Genomic DNA, 24,213 nt, shown 5'->3' with positions numbered 1-24,213 from the left:
CCCCAGGACAGAAGCTTTGGAATTTCAGTGTTGGACTTAAGAACAAAAAGACTTCTACAATGGTATTTGAAATCACAAGTAATTTAAAACTAATTAAAACCGAGACATTCAGTTCATTCAAGTAATGACGAAATTAGAATAATTTATCAAGCATCTCGGAGTCACAGAAGAAGAAGGAGAAAAAAGTGAGACAGGAGACATATTAGCAAAATCATCCCAAACCTGGTACAATTCAAACCACAGATGCAAGGAGTTCAGCACATCCCAAACAGAATTCATGCAAATAAAACAACACACAGGATCATCACACCTGAAATCTAAATTACAAAGGTAAAGAGAAAATCGTAAGGCGACCAGAGAAAAAAGGCAACACATTCAGAGAAACAACAATGAGAGCCACGACGCATTTCTTTCCAGAAACGGTGCGAGCAGACAGTGGGCTGACGTCTTTAAAGTGCAGGGAAAGGGAGGACTGTCAACCTGGAATTCTGTGTCTTGAAAAATATATTTTTGAAAACAAAGGTAAAAAACATTTAGACAAACAAAACCTAATAAAGTATGATACCAGCAGATATACACTAGAAGAAATGCGAAAACAAATTCTCCACACGGAAGGAAAATGGGACCAGTGGTAACCTAGGAAGGAATGAGAAGGCCCGAAAGGGGCAAATACCCGGGCACGTATAAAGACCTGCATTTTTCCTTGAATTTTAAAATGCCATTAAATGTTCAAAGCACAAACAACAGCATATTTTAGGGTTTAAAAGCAGGTGTATTAAATGAAGCATGTGCCAACATTGTCAAAAAAAGAGAAGATAAATTGTACTATACTGTCACATAAGATTTTTAAATTATATGTAAAATGATGTATTATTCAAGGTAAATTGTGATAAGTTAAGGATGCATATTGTAACTCCCAGAAATAACACACACAATAAAGAAATAAAGAAATAGAATGTTATATTCAAATAAATGAACAGGGAAAATAAATAATAATACCAAAAATACTTAACCAAGAAGAAGGAGGAAAATCAGGAAAAGAGGGAGAAAAAATTAATGAGACAAGTAGAAAACAATAGCAAGAGAGAGGTTTAAATCAAAGTGTATCAGTACATACATTAATACAGTTTCAAGGGGCTAGAACACAGGGGAAATGGGACATGTTGATCAAAAGGAACAAACTTTCAGTTATAACATACAATATGGCAACTGCAGTTAATAATACTGTATTGTATACTTGAAATTCGCTGAAAGAGCAAGCCTAAGTGTTCTTATCACACATACACACAAAATGGTAACTATGTGAAGTGATAAATATGATAGTTTCAGCATATATATGTATGTTAAATCATCTCACTGTATGCCTTTAAAAAGTCAAGTTCAATCTAAACAAATGAGCAATTAAAAATAAAGGGAAAAAGTAGTTTTACAATTATTTTAATTTTTCTGTTCCCAAAGCTATTTATTTCTTCATGCATGTAAGATTCTATCTCATAGGATATTCCTTCTGTAGAAAAAAAATTTCTTTTTATTTTCCATATACAGGTCTGAAAGCAATGGATTACCTTAGCTTTTGTTTGGCTAAAAAAATTACTTTGCCTTCATTTTTGAAAGATAGTTTGCTGCTCACAGAATTCAGGCTGGACTCACTTTTCTCTGAGTACTTTAAAGATACCACTACAAATCATCAACAAAATAAAAACACAACCCACAGAATGGGGGAACATATTCACCAATACATTTGACAAGGTGTTAATATCCAAAATTTATGAAGTACTTACAAAAATCAAAACAAAAAAAACCAAACCACCCAATTACAAAATGGGCAAAGGACCTGAATAGACACTTCTCCAAGGAGGACATATAGATGGCCAATAGACATATGAAAGGATGCTCAGCATCATTAGTCATCAGAGAGATGCAAATTAAAACCACAATGAGATACCACCTCACACCTGTCAGAATGGCTACCATCAATAAATCAACAAGCAACAAGCTGTTTGCTGGTGAGGATGTGGAAAAAATGGAACTCTAGTGCACTCTTGGTGGGAATGCAGACTGGTGCAGACACTGAGGAAAGCAGTGTGGAGATCACTCAAAAAATTAAAAATGAATCTGCCTTTTCACCAGTGATATCACTTCTGGGAATATATCCAAAGGAACCCAAAACAGTAATTTAAAAGAACATAAGCATCCCTATGTTCATTGGTGCATTATTTATAATCTCCAAGATATGGAAGCAGCCCAAGTGTCCATCAGTAGATGAGTGGATAAAACAACTATGGAACATTTACACAATGGAATAGTACTCGGCCATAAAAAAGAAAATTGTGCCCCTTGTGACAGTATGGATGGACCTGGAGAACATTATGCTAAGTGACATAAGCCAGTCAGAGAAAGACAAATACCATGTGATTTCACTCATATATGGAATCTAATGAACAAACTGAACTAACAAGGAAAATGGGGACAGACTCACAGATGGAGAGCAGATGACAGCCAATGGCGGGGGACGTGAGAAAGTGGAGGGACTGAGTAAAAAGGAAATGAACTCATGGACACGGACAAGAGTGTGGCGATTGCTGAGGGAAGAGAAGTATAAGGTGACTAAAAATAGTGTAAAAAATACCAAATTAATTTATTAAAGTTAATTTGCTACTGATAGAATTCAGACTGAATTTTTTTCCTCTGAGTACTTTAAAGGTATCACTACATTGTCACTGGCTTGCATATTTTCTGAAGTGAAGTCTGCTTTAATTCTTATCATTATATCTGCATCTGCATGTAATAATTTCCCCCCCAAATGCCTTTTAAACATTCTCTTTACCTTTCGTTTTTATCAATTTGCATATGATGTGTTTAAACACTTTTCTTTGCTTGTTGTTGTTACTGTTACATTCTCGTTTACATTGATGGGAGTCTATCTCTGCTATGATTTGATTTGATTTGTTTTTTAGAATACTCTTAGCCATTATCTCATAAAATATTTCTTCCCAGTTTTACCTTCTACTTCTGAGATCCCCAATTACACTGTTTGAAATTGCCCCACAGATCTTGGATACTTCATTTCTTTCATTTCTTTCATTTCTTTCATTATTTTTTTCTCTTTGTGTGTCAGTTTGGGTAACTTCTATTGACCTATTTTCAAATTCACTGAAATCTTACCTCAGCTATGTTAAATCTGATGAGACCCTCAAAGGAATTCTTCATCTCTAAAACTGTTTCATATGTCAAGCATTTCAATTTAACTCTTTCCAGTAACTTCCATTGGTCTGTTCCTGTATGTGGTATTTTATAAAGTCCCTAACTGATAGTTCTGTCATTTGGGTCATCTCTGAGTCTGGTTCTGTTGATTTTACAGTACCTTGACGACGAGTTGTTAATTGCATTTCTGTATGCCTCCCACTTATTTTATTGAATGTTGAACATCATAATAAAACAGTAGAGGCTGAGGTAACACCATTTACACTTGGACATGACTATGTCTCTTCTCTTGTTGGGCCATTAGTTCATGCAGGGGTTGAACTGGGTTTGGCTTTTTTTTTGCTATGGTTATCTTCAGTGCCTCATAGATTTCAGATTTTTGTCACACTACCATGTGCCTCATGTGGGTGCTCGGTTCCCAGAAGGTTCTTCATAAAGTGTTTGCATCACCCACAGCTTTTGGCTATTCCTGTATGCCTAGCATGCAGAACTGATATATCTATATCTATATAAATCTGAATCCCATCACCCAGTGATAGATTATTCAGTTCTTGTTATACTATTAGTAAAGACTGAAGGTCTTTCTCTGCTGTCCTGACCAGGATCAGTTTTAGGTAGGTCCTGTGTGGCTGGCACCAAGGGGTGGGGCTTGCTCAACATCCCGGCCCTTCCTTCTAGTGACCGCCAAACTCTGCTTTGTCTCTGTGGGGAATCTAGTGCTGCTGCGTGTGTGTGCCTTCTACCATTGGTAGAAGACCACTAACGGCATTTGGTGTAAGATCCTGGGCCCAGGACTGTTTTCTACCATTCTGCCTTGGGTAAAAAGACTTGTTTTTCTTCAGTCCTTCCTGTAGTGATATTGGGTCTTTTCCTGTGCCCTGCAGAGACAGAGTTTGCGTCCCTTCCCCCAGTGCTGTAAAGGTTTTGATCAGTATGAGTGAGGGGTCCAAACCGGAGGGGCAGGGCTCCGTGCCCTTTTCACAGTGGTGGCTGATTCCCTTCTCTATGCCTGCAAAATCATGGATGATTCTCTAAGATCTCTTAGCCAGCTCCCAATCTTTCTCATGAGCATGCACTGGAGGTCTGCTGCAGAGAGCTATGAGTGTGTATAAATTCCTTCTGGGTCTGGGACACACAAGCGGAGGTTCTGTACTAACATACCAGCTCCAACCAAGGTATTAGGGACCCGTTAAGATGTAATTACTTCCTACTTTCTCGCCCTTTCAATTGCTATGCCCTTCTTCCTTGCTCTGCACTCTCTCCTGGGTGGGGTTGGGGTGGCGGGGCAGTCTCATTGTGGATTGCAGCGTGTTTGGTCATCCTGTAACTTCAGCTCCCTGATGGGTTCCAGAAATGTTTTCATTTTGTAGTTTGCTTTGTTTTGTTTTTTTCACTGTCAGAGAGAAAGCAATACTCTCTAGTTTTCAATATTACAAACAGAATTGGAAGTATCTCATAGTAACTCATATAAAAAAAAAGAAAAGTGCTGTGTGTATGTCTTTACATGGAAAAAGACTAAGAGAGAAAAATTCCCACACATAGTGGTTATCACTAGATGGTAGTTTGGGGTCTTCTAAGTTTTTATTTTTTTGTGATATTCTATATCTCCCAACTTGTTCACAGAGACTGAATTCTAATAACTTAAAAATATGTGTATATACATGTGTGTATTCTTAATTTTTTAAGTTAAGAGCAAATGCTAGAGCATTATTTTACTATAGAAATGGTACTTATTTACTGTTTTAAAAAAGAACTTTCCTTTCAAGAGAGTTCTGTGTCTTCAGAACTCATATTTTTCAATATTTGTAGTTCTTTCAGATTTTTATCTAATATGAAAGCGAAAATGCTGCAGAAAAAGAATGAAAGCTTGATTTGAACATAACTGTCCTTGAAGCTTTATAAAAATACCAAAACAGCAGTTCTTTTGTTTTGAAAGCCTTGTGTTTAAGAGAACTGTTTTCGTACATACTGTGGCTCACACCCATATTACAACCTCCCCCCATGACAGCTAACTTGTCAAAGTCATCTCTGTCACTATAGGTTATAGGTAAATGTAGTCCAGAAAAATAAGGTACATGGCAACCACAGAGTAAAAGGCAGAAAATCTTCCCAAACTGAATGTATATTTTAAGTTGTCAATTAGCAATGTTAAACTTATCAAAGGGAATTTTCAGGCAAATACAACATCTTCAACTAAGAAAGAGACTTCTGAACAATTTACTCACGTTATCTCTTTACCATATCACCTTTCCTCCAAAAGAGGATAGAAAAATCACTATGCAATATACTTGTAATAAATTATATACTGTAACATACCTAAATCTACCCTAGAGACGACTATGGGAGGGAGCAGTCCAGGAGAAAGGAGGTAAAAAGAAGTTTTTGTTTACATGTCCCAAAGATAATCTCATTCCATGAGAACATGTCTATGAAATCAATCTCATTCTCAGAGAAAAGAACAAATTAAGTGTACAAACCCCATGTTTCATTTTTTACTTAGTAAGAACAGCTATCAAACATGTTACTCAAACTGTTTTCCAGTTAGGCTTATTTTCAGAGTTGCCTGGTATACTATGATTCTAGTCACTCATTCATTGTTTTAATTTACTGAACTGGGTGCAGGACATACCATGTTGAACAAAATATACAATGTTTCCACCTTCAAGCAGCATTTTCTGACATCCTCCATTTGTCTCAGAGTTGGTTACTGTGTTGACCCTTCGTATCTATCGCCCTCTTAGCGCCAACTGTTCAGTCCCTCAATTTCTAATTGAGGGACTGAACACAGTTACTCCTTGACCACAGGGACCATACTTTCATTGTCTTAAATGACCTTCCTACCAACCACCATCTGACAAATAATAATTACTCACAATATATGGTGAATAAACCAATAAAGAAACCTACAGTCTGACACATACAGAAACAAACAGATACAAGTAGAGCAATAGAAACTAGGATGAGTATTCACAGGGTACAGAAGTAGCACAGAGTCATTAAATTAACTCCATTAGGAATAGAAGTGGTCAGAAAGGCTTTGTTCAGCGCGTGTTTAACTGTGTTTTCAAGGACAGTTAGAAGCCAGTCAAGAGTACTGACAAGGGAAAGTGGTTTGAAGTAGAGGAAGAGCCATGAGCAAACTCCGAGAGCTATGACATAGCATGTTCTGATAAAAAAAAAAACAGGGGGGAGGCAAGTATGACTGAAGTGTGGAGTGACAGGGAAATCACCCTGGGGTATGAACCTGCAAAGGGTATGGGGGGGGACTAGGTCGGGGGTATGGGGAGAGGCAGATAGAGAAATGTGTCAGGCAGATCGAGAAACACTTTATCCTATAGGCCACAAGGAATCCCTGAGAAGGTGAAAAAAAAAAGGTTAAATGAGATTTGATTTTTAAAAAATGACTCTAGGGGACATACAGAATAGAATCAGGAAAGAAAAGATAGATGGTTGGGAAAATAAACTTAGAGAGAGAAAAATTATTAGGAGACTAAATAGTCCAGGTCAAGTAAGACTACAGTATAAATTAAAGCAGCCACATTGTGAAGGGAGAATTTAAAAAGAAGAGCTGGGAAAAAATTCATACTATAGATTTAAGGAAGCTCATTTACAAATGAACACTGCCCTCATTTGTTGAATAGGAATGATTAGGGTTTAACTCGGAGAAATATCATGACAACTACCCGAGATGAAGCATGTACAATACTAACAGAATGACCACCAAAGAGTAAGAATTCTAAACGTGGCAGTGATCGCGCTGTTAATGCTGATGCTACTGAGACCCGAACCGGGCCCAGCACTTCCTCCCCGTGTGACCACGAGGGACTCTCCACTCTCTGCCCCACTTTCCTCTTCTGTGGAACTGAAGTATGCTTCCTAGTGTCTCGTAAATAAGTGCTGTTTTAAGTTTTACAGATGTAATAACATATTTGTGAACTGTTTATGGGAATTTAGACCACTGCTTGAAACTCTGTTTTTAAGAATGAAAGTTATTAGAAACAGATTCACAGATACACAGAAAATTTTGGTGGTTGCCAGTTTGGGGGTGGGGGATTGAAAAAGGTGAAGGGACTGAGAAGTACTAATTGATAGTTACAAAATAGCCACAGGGATGTACAGTGCAGCACAGGAAATACGCTCCATAATATTGTAACAAATACAGATGGTGTCAGATGGGTACTAGATGTATTGGGGTGATCACTTCATAAACTATATAAATGTCTAACTACTGGACTGTAAATCTGAAGCTAATATAATATCATATATCAACTGTAATTGAAAAATAAGAAACTATTTCTAAAAAGAGTTGTTAATAGACAATTGGAGTTGAAAATGACACTTGGGTTCCTGATTTGGGTGAAAGGAAGTGTCATTTCCTGAGAGAAGTAGGTTTCTTTATAGAGCTGGTCATCATGACTATTCTGCCTCAAATTCTTTTTTTTAATTGTTTTGGTTTTTTAAAGATTTTATTTATTCACTTTGAGAGAGAAGGGAAGGGAGAGAGAAAGAGAGGGAGAGAAACATCAGTTTGGTTGCCTCTTGTGCACCCACAACTGGGGACCTGGCCAGCCATCCAGGCATGTGCCCTGACTGGGAATTGAATCGGTAACCCTGTGGTTCACAGGCCCAAGCTCAATCCACTGAGCTACACCAGCCAGGGTGTCCCTCAAATTCTTTAAGATGAGCTAAGTGCTCCTCTGGGTGTTTGAAAGTACACTGGGCAGATTACAACACTCACTCTGGTATATTTTCCACATCTGTCTTCATGTCTATTATCCTCAGTAGATACTGACAAAATCTAAGGGCAAAAAACTGCACCTTTTACTTCGGCATTCCCAAAAAGCAGGCTGTATCTGGCATATCAGTAGGCTCAATATATGTTAGTTAAATAATTAAATATAAAGTAAAGGAGATAGGGAGACCTTTAACAACTCCAGAGAACATTTGGAAAGGAGAGTATTTCCAAAGGGTTTTATCTGCTATACTCCTACCGGCCTTAAAATTTCATCAAGTAGAATGTCAAAAGTGCTATGTTATATTACTGTATTCTGATGAATTCTCACTAATTGATAGTGTTAAAATGCAAACCTGTGAATAGTAGAGAATAAGCTGGGTAATATAAGCAAAAACAAGATATTCCACAGTTTCCCACACTCCCTTCCACCATGACTGTATAAAGAGAGCAGTGCCGTGCTGTGAAGGGCAAATATTTTAAGATTTTCCACATCAGAGCTGATGGGATATCAAAATTTTTTCGAGATATTTATGTATATGGTCGCAATCTCAGAATCTCTTGCATTTCCACTATATCATACTATACCTTAGATGAAGATCTTCCGAAAATTTCAGACAGGCGTAGATAAATTCTTTAATTTGGTTGTAAACTTTTGGCACAAATTCAGAGAAAGGAAACTTTTTTGGAAATGGTTGCTGTAAATGCAAGAATTAATGCAGGCATAAATGAACACGCATTAAAGATAATTGCATATTAATTAAAATACAAAAGGAATTTTCTTCTACATTGTGAGTTATCTGCTTAACAACCACAATTTAAGAAAGTATTTCTGTAAGTTTCCTAATACTAAAAAGAATAAGATAAATTTAAATAAACAATAATTCAAATGTCCTCCAAAACATGAAGTTGTAAATAAACTGTGATATATATTCAGCAGTAAAACAGAATGAACTATTAATAACATGCAACAAATTGGATGAATTATGAAAGCATTATGCAGAGTAAAAAAAAAACAGTCTCAAAAGATCGCCTACTGTATGATGCCAATAATGTTGGCATTCAAGAAAAAGCAAAAGTAGATGGGCAGCAACCAGACTGGTGGTTGCCAAGAGCTGGGGGTGGGAGGAGAGACTGATTGAACCAGGGCAGCAGGAGGGAATATGGGGAATCGATGGAGCTGGTCTGTGTCATTACTGCAGTGGTACATAACTTGACTCAATGCATTGTCAAAACCAACAGAATCATACAGCACAAAAGGTAAATTTTACTGTGTGTTGTAGGAAGAAATATCCTAAGGGTAAAATAAAAGCAAGTATTTTGAACTGTACACTAAATACTTCAATCCCACAAATACCTCATAGGTGAAAGGACCCCAAAGCTATCTACTGACCGCCCAAACAGAAGTCTGTTCTAAGCCCAAAGCTTCCTTTGAAGGTGTTCTATTCTAAGCCACTGAGTTAGAGGTAATGCCTTCAATGAGACTGATACAATGAAAGCTTGTCAAGGATGCCAAACAAAACAGAAAAGTCTATTTTAAAGTACTGCTTACCTTTTCCAGCTCAGTATCTTGGAATGGGAATTGTCCTACCACCTTTTTATATATCTCTTCACTTGTTACTGGTATGGGACTATAGTTGTCAGAATCAAGTATGTTTCTACAAAGAAAATAAAAGAGAAATATCAAATGATCTCACCCGTAAGTGGAACATAATCAACAAAACAAACAAGCAAGCAAAACATAACCAGAGACGTTGAAATAAAAAAAGACAGTAACCAGAGGGGGTGGATAATGGGGGAGGGGAAGGGAAAGGGTCACCAAGGAAAATATGTAAAGGAAACAGGGACAAAGCCAAAGGGGACAGGATTGACAGTGGGAGGTGGGGATGGGTGGGGTGGCGGGGAGTGGTGAGGGGAAAGTGAAGACAACTGTACTTGAACAATGATTTTTTAAAAAAGGAAAAGAAAATAAAGAAGGGAAAGGAGGGAGGGAGGGAAAGACAGGCACAGGGAGAGTGGGTTAATGACTGTAGTGAACACAAGTAATTTTCAGATGAATTCCAATGGTTATGCATGTATATTCCACAACCCAAAATAAACATTTCCCAGTCCCTAGTTTATTCCTTCTATAACATAGCTATTTGGCTTCAGGTAAGGACATTCTTAAAAGAAAACTATATTCTGAAAAACAAAGAACACAATTGTAAATATGATCTCACAGTATTTGAGATTTACAAATGAGACAGAAAATTTAAGGCAACATAATAAAGCCTTAAGGCAAGTAAATTAACAATAAAATACTGTGCTCTGAAAAAACAAAGGGGTTTCATTTGTTTTTTTGTTCTTAAATAAGATACATTTGAGCCTTTACTGGTGTGGTTCAGTGGGTTTCAGGCCAGGTCCCCAGTTGTGGGCATGCAAGAGGCAACCAAGAGATGCTTCTCTAACACACTGATGTTTCTCTCCCTCTCCTTCTCCCCCACTTTTCCTCTCTCTAAAAAATAAATTAAAATATTTTTAAAGATAGGGGACTTCCACCAAGATGGAGGCATAGGTGGAAACACTGTGCCTTCTCCCACAACCAAGTTTGAACACAAAAAAGGTTTGGAGAACTAGGACACACCCAAAGACCAGAAAACGGAATTATACGGAAGTCCGACAACTACGAACCGTTCAACAGGGACGTAAGAGAGGCGGAGCCAGCAGCGGAGCTGGGTCAGGCAGGACAGATCCCCTGACCTTGGCGCGCAGGCAGCCCAGAACTAGTCGGGTGCGGGGCAGACTGACCACGGTCGCACATTCGCCCACAGTGAGACGGACCACACAGGCCCCAGGGGGCGAACCCAGTGGTGGAGGGCTGACGGCGGTGGCACACTCGCATGCAGTGGAACAAAACGCGTGGGCCTGGTGACGGTGGTGGCTGCGGTGCCAGGGCTGAGGCGGCAGACGGGAAGCCATTGTCCCTCTTTGACCCCGCCCCCATATACAGCGTCACAACCCAGCGACTTAGTTGCCCTGCTCTAGTAAACACTTTAGGGCTCTGATCCTGCTATGGAACAGGCACGAACAGCCCAAAAGATGGTGCAAGAAGAACTCAAAGTCCCAGAGCCAATAACTCTAAGCGACCAAGAAATTGCCAGCCTCTCAGAAGCACAATTCAAGACACTATTTATCAGGATACTCACAGAACTGGTAGATTATAGTCACAAATTAGAGGAACACAGTCACAAATTAGGGGAACACATGAAGGCTAAACTAATTGAAATGAAGGGAGATGCACAGGAAACCAACAGTGATGGAAAGGAAACTGGGACTCAAATCAATGGAATGGACCAGAAGGAAGAACAAAACATCCCACCAGAAAGGAATGAAGAAATGAGAATTCAAAAAAATGAGGAGAGGCTTAGAACCTCCAGGACATCTGTAAATGTTCCAACATCCGGATTATAGGGGTACCAGAAGGGGGAAAGAAACAGCCACGAGTGGAAAACTTATTTGAACAAATAATAAAGGAGAACTTCCCCAGTCTGGCAAAGGAAATAGACTTCCAGGAAATCCAGGAAGCTCAGAGAGTCCCAAAGAAGTTGGACCCAAGAAGGAACACACCAAGGCACATCATAATTACATTAGCCAAGACCAAAATGAAGGAGAGAATCCTAGAAGCAGCAAGGGATAAGGGGACAGTCACCTACAAAGGAGTACCCATCAGACTGTCAGCGGATTTCTCAAAAGAGACCTTACAGGCAAGAAGGGGCTGGAAAGAAGTATTCCAAGTCATGAAATCCAAAGACCTACAGCCAAGATTGCTTTATCCAGCAAAACTTTCATTTAGAATGGAAGGACAGATAAAGTGCTTCTCAGATAAGGTCAAGTTCAAGGAGTTCATCATCACCAAGCCCTTATTATATGAAATGCTAAAGGGACTTATATAAGAAAAAGAAGATGAAAAATATGAACAGTGAAAGGACAGCAAACACACAGTTATTAACAACCACACCTAAAACAAAAGCAAACCAAGAAGACAGCTAGATCAGGAGTGGAACCATAGAAATGAAGAACACATGGAGGGTTAGAAACAGGGGGGTGGGAGGGGGAGAAGGGGGGAGAAGAAGGCACAGAAAATAGCACAGATGGTAGGTAGAAAATAGATAGGGGGAGGGCGAGAATAGTGGGGGAAATATAGAATCTAAAGAACTTGAGACACGTGGTTATAAACTAAGGGGGGGAGAATGGTGGGGGAGGGAGTGTGCAGGTGGAGGGGAATGAAGGGGGGGAATAGAACAACTGTAATGGTATAATCAATAAAATATATTTTTTAAAAAAGTCATTTGTAATTTATAATGGATAATAAAATGAGGTGATCAAGATAGATTAAAAAAGATAAATATGATTATGTTCTTTAACCCTATACTAGCTTTTCTTTCAAAATTGGATGATGAGAAAAAGTAACTTCCACAGTAAGTCCAAATTATGGTCATTTTCTTCATCTACTGCTCTATAGTGAGCATGATTTTTTTCCTCCTTAGTTTCTGACTCCTTACCTAGACTGGGGGCTCTATAAAAGCAAAACCACGCCATCAGAATCAAAACAGATATTTATTGAAGATGTCAGATTAGATGTTCTTAAGACATGACTATATCATGTAATTAATTTTCAAGGTTCCTGTAGAGACATTTTTCGTCAAATACAATTGTACCACTAGATAATCCTGTTTCTCAGAAATACAAATATACATTAATATACAAATGAGTTTTGCTATGTGATTATTAGAGACATGTTCATACACTATACAGAGTTAAGACGGAAGGGGCAATGAAAGGCCTTAAAGCTGTAGGAACTTGAAAACAGGGTGAGCTGATCTGGGGAAGGAATCATGCAGTAAAAGCAGGACGATCACTTCACTGGCTAAAGGAGTAAACACGCAAAAGGAGAAAAAAACTCAAGTTAACGTGGGGTGTATGCCAGTCCAAGGAGACATCTGTTAAGTGGGAGGCATAACAAAATAACTTTCTTACTGCTATATGCATGTTATGACAACTATTTAAATAATATGCTTCAAATATTGGGTTATAATAGGCCTCTTCTGTGTGTGTGAAGGAAAAAATGAGGAATCACGTGAGTGAGGTTTTGAAAAAAGATTTAAAAAAATAAAAAATGTTCCAAAGAAGTAAAACTATTCAAAAGAGTTCAAAACCCACCCCCTTATGAATGAGCCACCGGCTAGACATGATCCCCAAAGAGAAAACAAAAAATTGAATGAGAAGACACGAGATGATATACATGGCATGAACCAAGATGCTTCTCTATTCAAGGGAACAAAAAAAAGCCACCGTGGGATTTGGGGATTCCCACAAGGCAGACACTACCACACTGATACTGGACATCTTGGGAACTTTATGCAGGACATCATTGCACTTTACTTTTATTGTCATTCATAACCTGGGTCATAGCTAGAATCCATAAGCCTGCTTGCTGCCCATTGCATCTGAAATGCCTTACACATAAACACATTGTACACACATGCACATGTGTGTGCTCACACACATACACACAATAACATAAATAATTTCTCACCTAAAAATGCCTGCCCACTTCTTTAGCAGAGTTTCACTATATTGATCTCTGATTTCTAACAGCATGTCAAAAAGCTGGTTTACAGGAAAACCATAAACCTGAAACAAAATAAGGAAGTAGCTTCATTTTATAAGGTGATTATTTTTTAGTAGCAAGAGAGATTAAGCATTGAAAGGTATCTTTGTTATTTGGCCAACAATTTAAATGAAACCATGATGAAGAGCTCTTCATTACCACTTAATATCTAGTGTTTATCTTTCAAGTAAAAAAATACATACCAAAATATTTAAGCCAGTCAGAGAAAAACAAAAGGTAAAAATTAAAATTAACATATACAGGGTAAAACATCAGCTAACCTCTCCCTATATCTCTTCCTATAATGCATAGAACCATCAGGAAAAAGGAGAGAAACTGAAAATGTTACCACTCACATTTCTAATGCTATTTTATTAATATGTGGTTCAAATCAATAAGCATTATTTAAGATGGCAGTTAAGAAACTCTAAAGTTCCACGGGCACTGAATGTGAATTGAGAACATTTGGAAGACTAAGGTAGTGGCTGCTTCAATTAACTGACTGACTCTAAGGAAAAAGGGGGGATAGGAACTATTCATGAGAATATAAATGGATGATCAGGAAATGTTAAAAAGATCCAGCTCTAGGTAAAGAAAAACACAACTGAAAATTGAAAGGTACTTACTATTCAAGCTTAGGTAGACAGTGAAAAGATTTAGAGTTGATGAAATTTTAATCTAGATAAATACATGTAAAGAGAAGTCACAAACCTGAAGTGTATCAGCAAAAAGCACAATGAGGTTCTTCAAATCTAGCACGAGGTTTGGATCAGAGCAGTAAGACTAAAGGAAATAAGAGAAAATTAAGAAAACATCTTAATTATTAAAAATAAAACTAAATTTTGATTTAATTGTTTATTGCTTCACCTGGTGAAGGCTCTCAAGAAAGAGTCCAACACCAGATTTAAGGTAACAACAGATCTGGCCAGGGAGGGGCTGAGTAGAGACCCCAGTAAGCCATGACCTACATTTTTAACACTTGAAAACTTAAAAACACACTTCTAAATAATTCTTCAGTTATAGAATACATTAAATTGATACTGCGGGTTATTTTAAAATGAACAATGAATACTTCATATCAAAACCTATGAAATGTGGTTAAAGCCACTTTCAAAATAAGCACTTCTTTATATTCAAATATTAAAAAACACAAAAGATGAAAAGTTAAAAAACTAAGTTCTCAACTCATGAAGCTAGGCCAAAAACGGCCAAAATAAACCATATGTAAATGACAGGAAAAAAAGAGAATACTAAAAGCAGAAATTAATGACTTAGAGAACACAGGAAAGATTTGATCAATGAAACCAAAAGCTCAGTTTAAAAATATAATCAATACTGGGGGGGAGGGAGGGCTGGGATGGGAGTAAAAAACAGAAAACTGTACTTGAACAACAANACCTATGAAATGTGGTTAAAGCCACTTTCAAAATAAGCACTTCTTTATATTCAAATATTAAAAAACACAAAAGATGAAAAGTTAAAAAACTAAGCTCTCAACTCATGAAGCTAGGCCGAAAACAGCCAAAATAATCCATATGTAAATGACAGGAAAAAAAGAGAATACTAAAAGCAGAAATTAATGACTTAGAGAACACAGGAAAGATTGGATCAATGAAACCAAAAGCTCAGTTTAAAAATATAATCAATACTGGGGGGGAGGGAGGGCTGGGATGGGAGTAAAAAACAGAAAACTGTACTTGAACAACAATTAAATAAAAAATATATATAAACAGTAAACAACTTGGACACATAAACAACACTATGGTGATCCCCAAGGAGGGTGAGGGCGGACGGAAGAGGGTAAAGGGGGACAGTTATAGAGGAGGCTTGACTCTGAGTTGTGAACACACAATATACAGATGATGTATTAAAAAAACGTACACTTGTAAACTATAACATTTTATTAACCAATGGGACTCTGACAAATTCAATAAAAATGTTTCTTCATTTTCTAAAAGAATATATATAATTAATAAAATAGACAAATCTTAGGCAAGTCTGATCATACAACAAAGAAAAAGCAAAACTACAAGGAACAAATACAAAAGAGAAAATAAACATAAATACACAGGAAAATAAAGATTACAAATAAGATCCATGTGTAATCTCTTAGCAACAAATTTGGAACCTGAAATGACATAGAAGATAGTTTCTGTGGGCAGGATGCAAAGATGTATATGTCACTATTTTAAAAGTTTGGTGATTTTGTTATTCAAATTCTCTTAATTAAAGTTTGGTTACTTACTCTCTACTTGATATCTCAGTTCCTGAAAACAGTGTATTAAATTTCCCCACAATGTTGTGGTTTGTCAATTTCTATTCTTATTATTAACTGCTTTGTTTTTATACATATTTATTCTTGCTTGTCTCCTATAAATAAGCTATTATCATTTTGGTGGGTTAAAACAAATATTAATACAAAATGTATCTCTTCTCTTGAATTTAATGGTCTTCAACTTCAGTTCTATGTGCCTCGCAGAACATTGCAATTACTGACATATTTGGACCTGTTCCAGCCATTTTAAGTTTTCTATTTATAATTATTTCCTTTTTTGTTTTCCTCTCTTGTTTTTCATTCAGTCAAGTCTTTTAAATTATGTTATAGTAGTTATTAATAAGTCATATACTGTCTGCTCACTAGTTTACTTGAAATAATCTAGAGTTTTCATGTAAACTTTTTAAATATTAAGTCCCTCCTTTGGTAGGTATTCTTAACAGGATTAAACTTTGTAAATAGACAATCACGTATTTAGCTTTATCCATGAGTTTTAACCTCTTTTTAACATATTGTAGTTAATCCCATCTCATCTTATATATTGGATTTCTTTTTCATTTTACACTCCTCATTGTAGAACACCAATAAGATAAGATACGTAAAATGTAAACTTTGAATCCTAATATGTTTGAAAATGCCTTCCTTTTGCCTTCAAACTAAAAAATATATATTTTCAGATGTGAAAAAACTGTCTGTTGTCATTTACCCTGCTCAACCCAGGATGCATCCTTTCAAATTTAACTACATAGTCTTTCTTCACTGCAGGGAAATTGCCTTTTATTTATTCAATTAGTAAAGTCACCTCCTTTGTGACTGTCCTTTCTCTCTAACTATTAGATAAAACCAAAACTCTACATCAATTATCTACGTTTCTTAACTTCCCTTTCATATTTTCCATCTCTATCCTGGGTGGACCCAACAGATTGTCAAAATCTAAGTTCAAACTGTCTGGATTAACAAGTGACCTCAAGGCAAAGGTAACTGAAGTGTTCAGCCTATCTCCTTGGACGGCCCATTTCCCGGGGACTTGACCTGGTAAGTCCTTACTATCCTTACCAAGACTTAAAGAACACCTCACATGATATACATACACAGTGCAGCTCTGTTACTTATTTCCAGCTGAATGGTTGGTATGAATAACCTAGACTTCTATATTCCTAAAATGAAAAATGATTATTACTTTGTAAATTCTTTCCCAAGCCAATAAATTATTTATGTTGGCTAAAGAATAGCTATTTTACTTGTTTACTGTTGTATTCTATTTGCTGTCATTGATTTCCCTAGAATATTTTATGAGTCTTGGTCGTTCATGTTGTGGAATGAAGGAGTAGGTTGACTACTATAAATGATGGGCATGGGTTTCATTCTCTACAGTTTTAAGTCTATTTCCCAAGAAACTGAGTGCAGGCTCTTTGTAAGTGGGTGGGGCAAATAAATCACTTTGTTCAAATAGCAGTACCAGAGAACTTCACTGATCATGCTGTTGCCTCTCTATTTATGTAGTAAGGTTGGCCAAATGATTACGGTAAGCAGTTGGCTGACCAAGGGGTTTGGAAAGCAAAGCTCTAAATAATTTCCCTTATGATTCACCTTAGGCCCATTCCTGCTCCTTGTATCTGTTGACTTGGAACTTTGAGTGTTCCTATATTCCCTCCGGAAGAATGTCTCCAACGTTGACAATAACCATGCCCGACCATACATAATTTTAATTCTCAGGTTCGGCCATTATTCTGATTCCATCTGCTTTCTAAGTTAAAGGAAATTTTTTGAAACTTCTAGCCTATAGATGGTACTTGGACAAGTTTCTCTCTTTAGCTGTTTTCCCCTCATGTTGTTTTAATGACAGTTTGTCTAGGAGACCTGGAAAGACACATAAGCTTAGCACACCCTTTGACTCAAAAACACTTAAATTACGTGTGTGACGGGTAACAGGTTTGAATGTGCATGTGGATATGTATAAAACCACTATCACAGTACACACTCTTCGCTACCTAATAAAAGTATGCAATATTTTATATCTATAAAATGTAAGTTTTTTGAGTCACAGTTCCATAATTCTTAATCTTAAAAATACCTTTTCAGGTCAAGTTCAAGGAGTTCATCATCACCAAGCCCTTATTATATGAAATGCTAAAGGGACTTATATAAGAAAAAGAAGATGAAAAATATTAACAGTGAAAGGACAGCAAACTCATCACAGTTATTAACAACCACACCTAAAACAAAAGCAAACCAAGAGGACAGCTAAATCAGAAGTGGAACCATAGAAATGTAGAACACATGGAGGGTTAGCAACAGGGGAGTGGGAGGAGGAGAAGGTACAGAAAATAGCATAGACAGTAGGTAGAAAATAGATAGGGGGGAGGGAAATAATAGTAGGGGAAATATAGAATCTAAAGAACTTGAGACACGTGGTTATAAACTAAGGGGGGAGAATGGTGGGGGAGGGAGTGTGCAGGTGGAGGGGAATGAAGGGGGGGAATAGAACAACTGTAATGGTATAATCAATAAAATATATATTAAAAAAAATACCTTTTCAGTATTATCAGATGATCCATTATCATATTAACAATCATATTAGCAAGTATATCAGCAAATCTAATATTGAATCATTTCTGATATGAACTCTCCATTGTATTAGCATATTATCCTTTTAATATATTGTTAAACTTGAATTCTAGGTATGACACTGTATAAGATCTTTACTGTTTTGAAATCACCATGAGACTATTATATGCATTAATACCTGAAATATTATCTTCTGAAATGTTTCCAACTTGTATAATAACTAATAATTCAATAGAAAAAGTAAAAAAGGAGTTTTAAATAGAGTTTAAAATACATATTTTTCATAAACAAACAACAATCACTGATATAATTTGTTTTGATGGGTGGGTCATTATTATTTTGCTTTGCTTGTGGGTAATGTAATGCAATAAACAGTGTCATAAAATAGAATTCACATCTGTGACATCAACTATTTTGTCTCATAACAGATAGAATGGCTCAGTGAGTAAATGTGGGTGAACAATGTTAACTCATGTTTTAATAGCTCTCTTGAGATACAATTCCCACACCACCCAAGTCACTGATTTAGAATATATAATTCATTGGTGTGTAGTTTTTTCGTACATTTGCAGATATGTGCAAACGCAAATACAGTCAATGTTAGAACACTTTCTTCACTTCAGAAAGAAACCTGTGCCCTGGGAGCCACTGCGCCCTTGCTCCTGCTGCCCACGTCCTGCCCTAGCCAATCCACTTTCTCTCCCTCTGTAGATTGATGCTGAGTGGGGGTGGCGGTGGGCATTTTATTATTTACTCTTTAATTCAAAAGAACATGTGGTCAATCTAAAAGGAGAAACTCCATTAAGATTAATTTTCTATATACATGTATACTTTAACTAGCACACTTGGAGAGTGCCCTGCTCCTAATGACATCGAAGCAACTGCATGATGAAGAGAGTGTGCAGTCCTGATGAGAGAGCCCTACAGATTCATCACAGGGATTCATCAAATGTTATTGGTCACACACAAAAGTTAAGACCACTGCTTTATGTAAAAGAAATCACTGGAAAGAAATCTAAGTTTTCTAAGAACAAACAAACAGCTTTCCCCAGGAAAAAACAAATTGAAAAAAGTCACTCAAATGAACAAAGCAAAAACAAACAAAATCAAAGTTTTCCATTAAGTAACAGTAATATTAGTTAATAAATAGAATTGGGAAAAAACTTCCTTAAAATATTACCTGAAAAGACCATAAAGCACCAAACATAGGACTTAGATGAAGAGCATAAAATATTTTACCAAAAGACATGAAAGCAAGTAAGAGAAAAGTATACATTTTCCTCGTGAAAAATACCAAATTTTAAAATATATCAATTATTTCCAATTAAATTTACAGATGGGGGGAGGGGGAAGAGGTAGAAGAAATATGGCAAAGTAATTCTCAAATTATTCTTGAAAAATAATAAGATAAATAGCATCTTCTAAAAAGGATTTTGGAGAATACATGTCCTATAGAAAATTAAACCGTCCTATTTCAGGTGTAATGATCAAAACAGGGGGGTACTGACTAAAGACATACAAGGAGAAGGAAGGGGAAAGGGAGTATTACAGAGCCTGGAAACAGACCTTAGCATATGAATCATTATATGATAATGGCAGTCTTCAAAATACATTGGAAAAGAGCAGATGTTATGAGCTGATGTTGTGTTCCCCGAAATTCACATGCTGAACCCTAACCCCTATTGTGGCTACATTTAGAGACAGGGCCTTAGATCATTAAGATCATATGAGGTAATAGGGTAGGACCCTAATCTGATGGGATCAGTGTCCTTCCAAAAGGATGAGGAGACACTAGAATGCACCTGAGGGAAGACCATGTGAGGACATGATAAAGATGTGACCATTTGTGGCCCTGGCTGGTGTAGCTCAGTGGATTGAGCGCCTGGGAACCACACGATCGCAGTTCGATTCCCAGTCAGGGCGCATGCCTGGGTTGCAGGCCAGTTCCCAGCGGGAGACTCATGAGAGGCAACCATACATTGGTGTTTCTCCCCTTCTCTCCTTCCCTTCCCCTCTAAAGATAAACAAATAAAATATATAAAAAAAAAGATGTGACCATTTGCAAACCAGGAAGAAAGTCTTCACGGAGAACCCACCATGCTGGCACCCTGATCTCAGATTTCAAATGACACACAAATGATTCTTTAAAACAGTAAAACACTGGATCCCATAGACAATAAGCTTGAAGTAAGAACTTCTTTGGGCTTCTTACATACCGAGTGGGTACGGAGTGCTGCGATGGTTTTTGAAAGTGCCATTTCCCATAGTTCATCAATGTAGGCTCTGTTTACTAAGCCCTGGGTTGTATGTAAAATATGATCTTCAACCACAAAAAATCTAGGATTGAGGAAAAAAGAAAGCACAGCTGTCAGAAATTACAGTTTACATACTATCTCCAAGGTTTGACAAACATTAAGAGCTGCCATGAAATTCTCAGTTAATAGTCATTTTTTCTTCAAGAAAGCTGTTTGGTATCTTAAATAAAATCAGATTTCTTGGACATAGAATTATGCCCCTGATCCTGATATCCTCTTAACCACTTTTACAGAAATTCGAATTACATTTCTGTTAAATGTTAAGCATGTTTTCCAGCAATTTAAAAGGGAAGTAAATATTTATAGAAAAAGAAGGCTAATTTTATCATACTAAAAACATCAGGCCATTAGTACATTTTTAAAAAACCAATAGGCTTTAAAGAGACAATAAAAGATAAAATACATATATTAAGAACTCAACACAGAAAATATCAAAATAATTATCCTTGTTGTTATATGGACTTTCCTAATAAACTATTGAAAAGGTATCTGACAAAGATAAAAAACTGCAAACAACATTCTGCAGAGGCTTTTACATTTTTATGCATTTAAAGTGTACTTTAAGCTCCCTTGCCTAAATATTCATACTAATTAAAACAATTATTTAAATATGGAATATTCATGATATATTTTAATCAAAACTATCAATTAAATCAAAAATCTTAATCTAATCAAATATATTTAAATCTTTTTCCTTTACTATTTTTTTGCAAAAAAATTTATTTTAATTGTTGTTCAAGTACAGTTTTTTGTCTTTTACTCCCATCCCAGCCCACCCCCCAGCCCTCCCCACCTCCCTCCCATTTCCATCCCCCTTAGATTTTGTCTATGTGTCCTTTATACTTGTTCCTGTAAACCCTTCCCCATTTCCCCTGAAATTCCCTCCCCTCTCCATGGAACAATCCAATTTCTTTCCCTTTCTTTAAGCTGCAGTAATTATTTTGAAATTAGAATAAGATGCCTATGTTTGGGATGTTCAGCTGGGAAGTGCAACCCCACACTAGCATAGATACTGTAGACAGAGGGGCAAACCCTGCACCCCCGGGGATGCACCCAGCCCACTGTGTTTATGAACATTGTTTCACCGAAGTACAGCCATGCCCACTCACAGACGTACTGTCGATAGTTGCTCTCACACTGCAACAGAACTGAATACTTGTGGGAAAAAAAAAAAAACTTACAGCATGGTAAGCCTAAAATACTTTATTATTTGTCCTTTTTAGAAAAAGTCTGCCAACTTTTGCTGATTATTTGGTTCCCTCTTACCAAGAATGAAAAAACAAAACATCAAATACAATAGGATTACAATTCAGTGCTTTTCTCCCTTTATCCACAAAAAGTCCTTTGCAGCAATATAACATTGAAACCATTCCTTTGAAATCATCAGAAATTCAAAACTAAATCTTGCCTTAAGAATTCAAAAAAAAAATTCCAAAGAAAATTTGATTTATTTTTTTCCAAGTCTCACAAATCTATGTATTCAAAGTACATAAATTTACACACACACACATATACCTACCCTACAATTTGATTAAAATACTTCCTGTAGCCATCTAAAGTTTCATGCTGCAATGAAGCAAAGAAGAAAAAGTTATTATTTCTGTTTTGCTACATTAAGACAAAGTTAATATCAGCTTTTGAATTTCTTAAGATTCAGTTCCCGAGATTATCAGGTAAACATAATAATAGTACCTACCTCATAGGGCTACAGTGAGGACAAAATGAGACTTAGAACAATGTCTGACACACAGAAATCAACAGATGTTGGAGTTGGTATTTTTTTTACATTCATCAGAGTGATCTCACCAGGAAGACAAACTATCCAATTAAAAAATGGGCAAAGGACCTGAACAGATACTTCTCCAAGGAGGACATACAGGAGGCCCAGAGACATATGAAAGGATGCTCAATATCACTAGCCATCAGAGAGATGCAAATTAAAACCACAAGGAGATACCACTTCACACAGGTCAGAATGGCCATCCTAAACAAATCAATAGAGAACAAGTGCTGGCAAGGCTGTGGAGAAAGGGAACCTTTATGCACTGCTGGTGGGAATGCACACTGGTGCATACACTGTGGGAAATAATATGGACTTTCCTCAGAAAACTAAAAACGGAACTGACTTTTGACTCAGTGATTCCAGTGCTGGGAACATATCCTAAGAATCCTGAAACATCAATTCTAAAGAACTTATGCACCCCTATGTTCATAGCAGTATTATATACAATATCCAAGTGTTGGAAACTGCCTAAGTGTCCATCAGTAGATGAATGGATTTAAAAACTACGGTATATTTACACAATGGAATACTACATAGCAGAAAAAAGAAGGAATTCATACTCTTTGAGATAGCATGGATGAAACTGGAGACTTATGCTAAGTGAAATACGTCAGTCAGTGAAAGACAAATACCATGTGACCTCACTTATAAGAGGAATCTAATGAACAAAATAAACTGAGGAGCAAGATAGAACCAGAAACATGAAATGGACTGACAAGCTGCCAGAGAAAAGGGGGGGGAGGGGGAAGAGTGGAAAGAAGGGGAAGAGATTAATGAAAGAACATGTATGACTGACCCACGGACATGGACAACAGTGTGGGAACTGACTGTGGGAGCAGGGTCGGGGTAGGCTGGCCAGAGGACAGCAAAGGGGAAAATTGAGACAACTATAATAGAATAAACAAGAATAAAAAAGTAGTCTTAGACTAACAACTAAAAAAAAATTTAGGCATATATGCAAAATAAATAAAACATACAAGAAAAGAAAAGTGAGAAAAGTAAACGTGGTGATACTACCATGTTAGATGGAGGCTGTAGCACCAAGCGGGCCTGTTTTCGCCTCTGTTTTCGATAATAGTTCTCAAATGTTTCCCGGGCACCCTGTGAACAAATGAAAGGAAATGAGTTGACACAATTGGACCAATTACTCTGGTATTTCATTGGAAAAGAGAAGCTCTCAGGTCAGGAAGTGAGGCCTCCCCGCATTTCTCAAGATCTTCTATTTTAACAATTATAATAATCACAGAAAAATAAAAAATAAGTATTACTATTTGTTGAACTTTACTTACAAATTCTATAGTGATGGATACAAAAAACTCTTAAGAGGAAACTACTAGAACTCAGCCCCTGAAACACCAAAGCTGATTTCTGAATCGACTATCACAAATTAATAGAATAGAGTTCTATTCTATTCTAATAGAGTTCTATTAGAGTTCTATTAATTCTAACTCTATTCTATTAAGTTCTAACTCTATTCTAATAGAGTTCTATTAATTAATAGAATAGGAATAGAGCAAACCAACATTCTCAGAGGCTTGAGTTGAGAAAATGTTCTCTAAAAAAAACTTATAGAACATTCCAGAAGAAAAATGTCCAGAATAAAACTGAATCATGAGCAAAGAGCCAAAGATAGGCAGGAGAAATGTAGGAACTGAGAACAATAAATTAGTCTTTCCAGAACATATT

The 24,213-nt window shown here is 36.8% G+C and overlaps 1 protein-coding gene across 5 annotated transcripts in view; it reads right to left on the bottom strand.

Moving 5' to 3' along the window:
• The window catches only part of EXOC6B (exocyst complex component 6B), a 584,426-nt gene that overhangs the window by 265,143 nt on the left and 295,070 nt on the right, over positions 1–24,213 (bottom strand). For all 5 annotated transcript variants that reach the window (XM_037048101.1, XM_037048102.1, XM_037048103.1 and 2 more), the window contains 7 exons: positions 23,545–23,628; positions 22,264–22,310; positions 20,646–20,766; positions 14,298–14,369; positions 13,512–13,609; positions 9,489–9,594; positions 8,525–8,634 (listed from right to left, as the gene is read on the bottom strand). In XM_037048101.1, coding sequence (XP_036903996.1) covers positions 8,525–8,634; positions 9,489–9,594; positions 13,512–13,609; positions 14,298–14,369; positions 20,646–20,766; positions 22,264–22,310; positions 23,545–23,628 — 638 coding nt within the window. The remainder of the gene's footprint in view (positions 1–8,524; positions 8,635–9,488; positions 9,595–13,511; positions 13,610–14,297; positions 14,370–20,645; positions 20,767–22,263; positions 22,311–23,544; positions 23,629–24,213) is intronic.

The sequence above is a fragment of the Sturnira hondurensis genome, unplaced genomic scaffold (assembly GCF_014824575.4).
Source record: "Sturnira hondurensis isolate 20B ecotype Veracruz unplaced genomic scaffold, ASM1482457v3 Scaffold0006413, whole genome shotgun sequence".
In the NCBI taxonomy this organism is placed as follows: domain Eukaryota; kingdom Metazoa; phylum Chordata; class Mammalia; order Chiroptera; family Phyllostomidae; genus Sturnira; species Sturnira hondurensis.
This window is presented reverse-complemented; position numbering and strand designations above follow the sequence as displayed.